Source organism: Triticum dicoccoides, chromosome 1A (genome assembly GCF_002162155.2).
Source record: "Triticum dicoccoides isolate Atlit2015 ecotype Zavitan chromosome 1A, WEW_v2.0, whole genome shotgun sequence".
NCBI classification, from domain to species: domain Eukaryota; kingdom Viridiplantae; phylum Streptophyta; class Magnoliopsida; order Poales; family Poaceae; genus Triticum; species Triticum dicoccoides.
Window position 1 is genome coordinate 67,924,450 of NC_041380.1, and position 9,542 is coordinate 67,933,991.

Here is a 9,542-nt window from a genome sequence, read left to right on the forward strand (position 1 = left end):
GTGAAATGGCCTTTCTAGTAGTTACTACCAAGAGATTTTAACTACAAGAGAAATGACCATTTTAACATCACCTTTCAGCTTTTCAAAATTTGTTAGTTTTCATACTCTCTGAAAAACAGGAAAGAAGTATGAAATACTCCGATTTCCTTGTACAGCAAATCATTGGGAGCATACTGTTTCCAGTACAGGTTATGCTGATCCTTAGGTCTCTCCAACTTGTACTTTAGTAGTTGTTTACGAGAGCTTAGCAATGTTGTGCGCGTATTCTTCTTTAGCACTTTCCTGGCATAGAACATGCACATAGAGCATAGAGGCAACATCAATGTGAACCTCCATTCCTCCAAAACCACAGACCAAAAATACATGAGCTAGGAACACAAGACTTTTTATCAGGGTGCATCATCTATTCTGGAAGTGATACCTACAATTAATATTTGAGGTTGGTACATCATAACCCTTCGTGATGGTGTTACCCAAATAAAAATACTCTATGGCAGTACGAGATTACAACAATATTACTTGGAGGAAACTTCAGACATTGGATGGAATTGTGCAGGCATATGTCTAGTACTCCGTATTTCATTTCAGATGCATCAGGCCATTAACAATGATGCAAATCCCATCCTAAAACATGAAAAACAATAACAATTAGTATTCATCACATTTTATATCGTAAACACTCATTGCTTACTCATCATGTAAAGTGCACTATGTAAATGGTACTAGAATTACAATTGTAGTGGGTTTAGCCTAGCATAGTCATGTAGTTAGTTATTTCGATAATCATAATGCACATGTTGGATACTTGTATATCATGTAATGTGGTGCCTAATTTGCAAGGGAAACAGAAGTTTAAGAAAGAATTACACAGTTTATGGTTTGCAGTTGAATAACAAATTAAGAAATTGGATGATTGAACAACTCTATTAATTAATACTATATAACAAGAAAACAAAAATGAACTGAATGAAGGAATGACTGACCGATTTTCTACAAGCAAGTAATCGGAATTCCTTAACCCAACAAGAGGGCCTGATGGCACACAATAACTGAACTGAGCCTTCTGAGGAGTTATGCCCAAACACAATGCACTACTCAACTGTAGCTCCACCAAAAAATTGATACTTTACAGGGAGCAATTTTATTTTCTCCCTATATTTTCCTTCCCTTGAAAAGAGACGTATCAGCAGCGAAGTAGTTGAAGCTTCAAGTGAGATGCTCTTGCCATCAACTCTAGACATATAATTTCCAGCCTTGACGACCTCACCTTGTTCCAATAATATTCTGATGGTATCATTAATAAGACGAGAGTCCGGAGCACAACAGCTCTTCTCCATTGATGAGAGCATGTTTTCAGCTTCTTCCACTAATCCTTCTTTTAGAAGATTTGTTATCATTGTGCGGTAGGTAGAAGCATTAGGTACCAATCCACTGGCCGATATTGAAGCAAACAAATCATTAGCTTCTTCTCTTCTTTGAACCTTAAACATTGCATTGATCATGGTATTGAGTATTGCAACATCCAATTTTATATTCATTGCACGTACTTTCTGGAACAGCGTGATTGCTTCATCAGTGCAATTATTTCTACGAAGTCCTTCAAGAATTATAGCGTATATTGAAAGGCTCACTGTTGTTCCACTTTCAATCATCTCATGGATCATTTTCTTCGCAGAAGCAGTTCTCCCAGCACGAAACAACCCATTTAGTAAGGTGCCATATGTAGCAGTTGTAGGTTTAATTTTTTTATGCGTCATTTCGCTGAATAGTGTCAACCCATCATCAATCCTTCCATTTCTAGAATAGCCATCAAGAAGGGTAGTATATGTATAAACATCAGGCTCAATGCCAGCTGATACCATGGCATCAAGTACTTTGAATGCTTTATCCATCTTGCCAACTAAACAATATCGGTCAATCAGTGAAGTAAATGTAATAACGTCAGGCCTCTCACCAATGTTTATAGCCAAGTCGAAGATACTGTGTGCATCTGTAACTCTTCCTTCTTTGCATAGACTGTTTATTACTGAGCTGAAGAACACAATGTTTGGACGAGGCATACCTTTGTTCATCATTTCAGAAACCAGCTCCTTCACTTTCCCCAAATCACCATGTGTACAGAAGCCCTGAATTAGGGATGTATAAATAGCCACGTCCGGTTGTAATCCCGTAGCAATCATCTCATTTAATTTGCCCATTGCATCAGACAGCCTACCCATTCTGCAAAGTGCAGCTATTACAGTTGCATAGGTGCATACATCCGGACTCACTCCTTGTTCCCGCATTTTGGTAAATATGAGCATAGCTTCATGCATCATTCCACATTTAGCATATGCATCAATTAATATGTTGAAAACATTGCAGTCAGCTACAATACCATTGCCTTCCATTGAATTAAAGAGATTAATCATATCAGCTAAGCATCATTCGCTAGCATACCCCTGAAGAAGAGTAGAGTACACGACGATATTAGGTTTAAGGCCCTTGGAGGTCATGGAGTCAAAAAATTCTGCAGCTTTTTTGCTTCTTCCATTCTTGCAAAGGGAGTACATGAATGAGTTCCATGTATACATATTTGGTCGAACACCATTATCAACCATCTGCTGAAGGACCAACTTTGCCTTGTCCATTGCCCTGACCTTGCACAAGGCATCAATAATCGAGCTATATGTCACCACATTAGGCACAATCCCTTGCTGCATCATCCCATGGAATAGATCACATGCCTTGCTTGCTTCCCCTTCCTTAAAGAAAGCATGAATCACTGTGCTATATGCCACCACATTGAGGGAGCCGGCACCTCCTTCTTTCCTCACCATCTGGAGCAGGTCGAACGCTTGCTGGCTCCTGCTATCGTCACATAAGCTCTTAAGTACTATATAGTATGAGATGACATTAGGCACACATCCGAACTCAGACATCCTATGAAGCAGCACGTTGATAGCCTCATCTGTCCGTCTTGCGTGGCAGAGGCACTTGAGGAGGTTGTTGGCGACGATCTGGTCTGCCTTGAGGCCCATCCTGAGGAAGCGGCCGAAGAAGGCAAGGCCTAGGTCCGGACGGCGTGCACGGCAGCAGCTGTCCATGAGGATGTTGTATGTGCAGACTGTGGGCGGCACCACCCGCGGTCCTGCTTCTTCTCGGCAGACGCGGTTGAAGAGGCCGAGAGCAAGGGAGGGTCCATCTCTGAGAGCAGCGGAGGACGGAGCGCGGGCGAGCGCGGCAAGGAAGCCGTTGAGGGAGCGCTCGGGGACGGGGTTGGCCTGTAGTAGCAATTCGTCGAACAGGTGGTGTGCGTCTTCAGGGCTGAGCGTCCCGGCGCGGACGCGCTCCGTGGCTGAGGCAAAGGCCCCGTGGGGATCCCAGCGGCGTGAAGGCAGGGGGAGGAGGCGGAGCATGGGCGTGGTGGGGTAGAGGCGAGGCATGGGATGGGCACGGCCGGGAGAATATCTGGTACTTCCATCCTTATATACTCCCGGTGCTCCATGTTTAAAAATATATCTTAAATATTTCCAAAAATTTCGGAATAAAATGTGAATGTTCGCAAGGAATGTGGCTACAACTCCTAAAAATTTCAGGTCCAAACTCGAAATGTACATTGAGAAACAAAAATGTGAAATCCAGATGTGAATAGTGCCAGTGTTGATTCTGTCTTTTTCTTTACACTATTCATGCAAGATTTCACTTTTTTGTTTCTTAATGTGCACTTCGAGTTTGGATCTGAATTTTTTATGGGTTGTAGTTACATTCCTTGCGATCATTCATATATTTTTTTCTGATTTTTTTAAATATTTATGAGTGATTTCTTTAAACTTGGAGCACCAGGAGTATCCCAAGAATGGGAGTACCTGATATTTTTCCGGGAACGGCCTTCGCGTTCGCGCTGGTGGAATGGTGAGGAGAGGTGCGTGACTGAGAGGAGTCTCCGCTGTAACAAATCGAAAACGGGTACAATGGTCTCCTTGTGTGATTTTTTTATTTCTCATACAATGAAATCCGTCTTTTATAAAATTAAACAAAAAGATTAGCAAATAAACATACTCCTACGCTTATGTGGGTGCCTAATCACTCATCGAACATTTCTTTTACATGTCATCCCAAATGAGTTTCTACTGTCGACATTGCCGATAAAGTGTTTATCTACACATCGTAAATCGTAATATGAATATCGTCATTGATGTCTGTTTTGAGCACTCAAAATTTTAAATTAGCATAACATGTACTTATCATTTATGATTGAACTAAAAAAATAACATGAACATTTAAAAATACTTTTCATGTGAGAGATGTCTAAGTGCAACTATGATAATCTATCGGTTGTAGTTTATTGCAATGTTTAGGCATGGCTATGTAGATCAAACTGATGTGATCTGTTTAGATAATAAATGGATGTAATAATGTGATTAGTGTAAGTATATTTTGCACGTTTAATGATTAAGATCTATTATTATTATATACTAAAGCACAATCTAGAGAGAGAAAAAATAGAGAGGTTGGCTAGAAAATACCACAAAGAGTAAAACATATGGGTGTAGTTCATGTGGACCGTTAACTGTAAAACGACAATCAAGGGGTTAGATCTAACTCATAAGAGGAAATGCATTGCTAGCATGATTTGGACATTACATAGATTTAACATGTATGATCAGTTATACTTCCTCCGTCTTAAAATAAGTGTCTCAACTTTGTACTAATTTTAATACAAAGTTGTACTAAACCTAAGACACTTATTTTAGAACGGAGAGAGTATATGATAATGTAGATCTAAAGATTATGGAATTATTAGACACAATTAAGAGAATCTATAGAATGTGATTATGTAGATCTAACAAGTACAACCGATTTAGGTGAGGTTACGCAGATCTAGCAATTGTGATCTACTAATAGAGAGATGATCGATCGGCATGTGTTTTTGTTTATGGGAATTTCTAGCACATCTCTGTACTTTTTTTTACTATGGTTTTAATATTTAATAATAGATAGATAAATTATTAAAACCTATTGACCATATTTATTAATCACATTGAGGTTCATCGGACAGATGGTTAGATGTTTTACCTTTTTTTGGTCTGGAAAGTGGAGTGTCGTAGTTTTACGTGATATTAAATCAATATGAAATTATGTTCCATTTGAATATATTACATTCATACCGGGATAATTTTTTTAGTTGCAAGCTGTCGTCGGAGCTGGTTGTAGTTTTAGGTGATATGATTTATTTTTTACTTTTTTAGAGTGAAAAACGTCATGGAAAACCCCTATTGCACCATTTTCATTTTTTTATAAAAGTAGGGCATTGTATGAAAACAATACATAATAATGTACTCCCTCCGTCCCATAATGTAAGACCCTTTTGCAAGCTAACATATCTTGCAAAAACGTCTTACATTATGGGACGGAAGGAGTATTAAATTTGTTCAATAAAAATGGTACTCCCTTCGTTTTTATTTACTCTGCATATTAGAGTTGACTGAAGTCAAACTTCGTAAAGTTTGACCAAGTTTATAGAAAACAATATAGACATTTATCATAATAAATCTATACGATGTGAAAGTACATTTAATAATAAATCTAATATTGTTGATTTGTTATTGTATGTCTTAATATTTTTGTATATAAACTTGGTCAAAGTTTGTAAAGCTTGACTTTGACCAAAGCTAATATGCGAACTAAATAAAAACGGAGGGAGTATAATGGATCGACCAAATGAAAACTTTAGTCACAAGCTATAGTTACAGTTAGATGTTTTTTTTTGTGCAAAGACGACGTGTTGTAGTTTTATGTGAATGTGATATGAGTATTAAATAGGAAATTATGTTCCGCTCAAAATACATTCATGATGTCAAAAGAATATTTTGTTGCAAGTTGTCGAATGTAGCCGTGTGTCATTTTATGTGGAATGAAACTAATACTAAATATATTATGATACATAATATAACTGAGAAAAGGTGTTTCGCCCCGCTTTAAATTATAAAGCAACATCCAACCGATACAACCAGCTGGCTGGGGCCGCAGCACAAACAAGCCCAAAATAAAAAGGAGAGAAAGAAAAAGGAAACAAATGCCGACGCCGGCATCTCAACTAAGCAAAGATGGCCGACATCCGCTGCACCCTCCGGAGAAGTACCACCGCCCGTCAAGCACTCCGAAGCCTCGTGTACCAAGCAATATCTTCATGAAGAAATGCGACGACGACGACGCCGTTGCCCGGACAAGTCCTAGGGTTTCCCTCGGTACGCGGATGGCAGTGGGGAAGGGGTATCACCGGCGCCCCTCAGGAGGGTCCGGCAACGCCCACGGGCGTAGCCGTGCCGGTGGCGAACGAGCCGCCAGAGATTTCTCCCTCCCCGGAACCACCGCCGCCACCCCAGACAAACGGAAGCGCACCGCCCAACATGCCGCCCACCAGCCTGTGACCACGGATACCGCACCATCTTCACCGTCTCACTGAGGCCACCAACACGAGACCTGGAGGTAGGACGAGAGGACACCGGGCTCGGCGGCAACCGCAACGCATCCGACAGGACATAGCGACAGGGACTTGCCAAGCCACCACTGGCCCGGCCGGACCCCAACGGGTCCGGACAGTCCCTGCAACCACGCTGCAGCACGTCGGCCGCCGAAGCCATCACCACCGCAACCACGGCCGCCTCGCCTCACCACCAGGAAGCTACGCCGTCGCGCCCCGGACCACAGGCCCGACCCAGCCCAGATGGGGCCCAAAATGGCCCAGATATGGGCCGAGCGGGTGCTGCCGGCCAGCCGCCCACCGCGCTGAAGGAAATATGCCCTAGAGGCAATAATAAAGTTATTATTTATTTCCTTATACCATGATAAATGTTTATTATTCATGCTAGAATTGTATTAATCGGAAACATAATATATGTGTGAATACATAGACAAACAGAGTGTCACTAGTATGCCTCTACTTGACTAGCTCGTTGATCAAAGATGGTTATGTTTCCTAACCATAGACATGAGTTGTCATTTGATTAACGGGATCACATCATTAGGAGAATGATGTGATTGACTTGACCCATTCCGTTAGCATAACACTTGATCGTTTAGTTTATTGCTATTGCTTTCTTCATGACTTATACATGTTCCTATGACTATGAGATTATGCAACTCCCGTTTACCGGAGGAACACTTTGTGTGCTACCAAACGTCACAACGTAACTGGGTGATTATAAAGGTGCTCTACAGGTGTCTCCGAAGGTACTTGTTGGGTTGGTGTATTTCGAGATTAGGATTTGTCACTCCGATTGTCGGAGAGGTATCTCTGGGCCCACTCGGTAATGCACATCACTATAAGCCTTGCAAGCATTGCAACTAATGAGTTAGTTGCGGGATGTTGTATTACGGAACGAGTAAAGAGACTTGCCGGTAACGAGATTGAACTAGGTATTGAGATACCGACGATCGAATCTCGGGCAAGTAACATACCGATGACAAAGGGAACAACGTATTTTGTTATGCAGTTTGACCGATAAAGATCTTCGTAGAATATGTAGGAGCCAATATGAGCATCCAGGTTCCGTTATTGATTATTGACCGGAGACGTGTCTCGGTCATGTCTACATAGTTTTCGAACCCGTAGGGTCCGCACGCTTAAAGTTCAATGACGGTTATATTATGAGTTTATGTGTTTTGATGTATCGAAGGAGTTCGGAGTCCCGGATGAGATCGGGGACATGATGTGGAGTCTCGAAATGGTCGAGACGTAAAGATCGATATATTGGACGACTATATTCAGACATTAGAAAGGTTCTGCGTGATTCGGATATTTTCGGGAGTACCGGGGAGTTACGGGAATTCGTATTGGGCCTTAATGGGCCATACGGGAAAGGAGAGAAAGGCCTCAAAGGGTGGCCGCACCCCTCCCCATGGGCTGCTCCGAATTGGACTAGGGAGGGGGGGCGCCCCCTTCCTTCCTTCTCCTTTTCCCTTCCCTTTCCTTCCCTCCTACTCCTACTACTTGGAAGGGCTCCTAGTTCTACTAGGAAAGGGGGAATCCTACTCCCGGTGGGAGTAGGACTCCACTCCTTTATATACGGGGGCAGGGGGCACCCCAAAGACACAACAATTGATCTCTTGATCTCTTAGCCGTGTGCGGTGCCCCCCTCCACCATAATCCACCTCGGTCATATCGTAGCGGTGCTTAGGCGAAGCCCTGCGTCGGTAGAACATAATCATTGTCACCACGCAGTCGTGCTGACGAAACTCTCCCTGAACACTTGGCTGGATCGGAGTTCGAGGGACGTCATCGAGTTGAACGTGTGCAGAACTCGGAGGTGCCGTGTGTTCGGTACTTGATCGGTTGGATTGTGAAGACGTACGACTACATCAACCGCGTTGTGCTAATGCTTCCACTTTCGGTCTACGAGGGTACATAGACAACACTCTCCCCTTTCGTTGCTATGCATCACCATGATCTTGAGTGTGCGTAGGAAAATTTTGAAATTACTACGTTCCCCAACAGTGGCATCCGAGCCAGGTTTTATGCATAGATGTCATATGCACGAGTAGAACACAAGTGAGTTGTGGGCAATATAAGTCATACTGCTTACCAGCATGTCACACTTTGGTTCGGCGGTATTGTTGGATGAAGCGGCCCGGACCGACATTACGCGTACGCTTACGCGAGACTGGTTTTACCGCCGTGCTATGCACACAGGTGACTAGCGAATGTTAGTTTCTTCAACTTTAGTTGAACCGAGTGTGGCTACGCCCGGTCCTTGCGAAGGTTAAAACAACACCAACTTGACAAACTATCGTTGTGGTTTTGATGCGTAGGTAAGAACGGTTCTTGCTCAGCCCATAGCAGCCACGTAAAACTTGCAACTACAAAGTAGAGGACGTCTAACTTGTTTTTGTAGGGCATGTTGTGATGTGATATGGTCAAGACGTGATGAGATATAAGTTGTTGTATGCGATGATCATGTTTTGTTGAAGTTATCGGCAACTGGCAAAAGCCTTATGGTTATCTCTCTATTGCATAAGATGCAAGCGCCAAATAATTGCTTTACTTTATCGCTATGCGATAGCAATAGTTGCAAGAGCAATTGTTGGCGAGACGATCATGTGACGACACATTGATATAGATCAAGATGATGGAGATCATGGTGTCATGCCGGTGACGATGGAGATCATGACGATGCTTTGGAAATGGAGATCAAAGGCACAAGATGATGATGGCCATATCATGTCACATATTTTGATTGCATGTGATGTTTATCTTTTATACATCTTATTTTGCTTAGTTCGACGGTAGCTTTATAAGATGATCTCTCACTAATTATCAAGGTACAAGTGTTCTCCCTGAGTATGCACCGTTGCGAAAGTTCTTCGTGCTGAGACACCATGTGATGATCGGGTGTGATAGGCTCTACGTTTAAATACAACGGGTGCAAAACAGTTGCACACGCGGAATACTCAGGTTAAACTTGACGAGCCTAGCATATAACAGATATGGCCTCGGAACACGGAGACCGAAAGGTCGAGCATGAATCATAAAGTAGATATGATCAACATAGTGATGTTCA

General features: G+C 42.3%; 1 protein-coding gene across 1 annotated transcript; it reads right to left on the reverse strand.

The window, feature by feature from the left end:
* Nucleotides 1-285: 285 nt before the first annotated feature.
* Nucleotides 286-2,411, reverse strand: LOC119365383 (protein Rf1, mitochondrial-like). The gene is made up of 2 exons (XM_037631037.1): nucleotides 984-2,411; nucleotides 286-624 (listed from the first exon to the last, which is right to left on the reverse strand). The coding sequence occupies exon 1, from the start codon at nucleotides 2,409-2,411 to the stop codon at nucleotides 1,092-1,094; it is 1,320 nt and encodes a 439-aa protein (XP_037486934.1). The 3' UTR covers nucleotides 286-624; nucleotides 984-1,091.
* Between the last annotated feature and the right edge of the window lie 7,131 nt (nucleotides 2,412-9,542).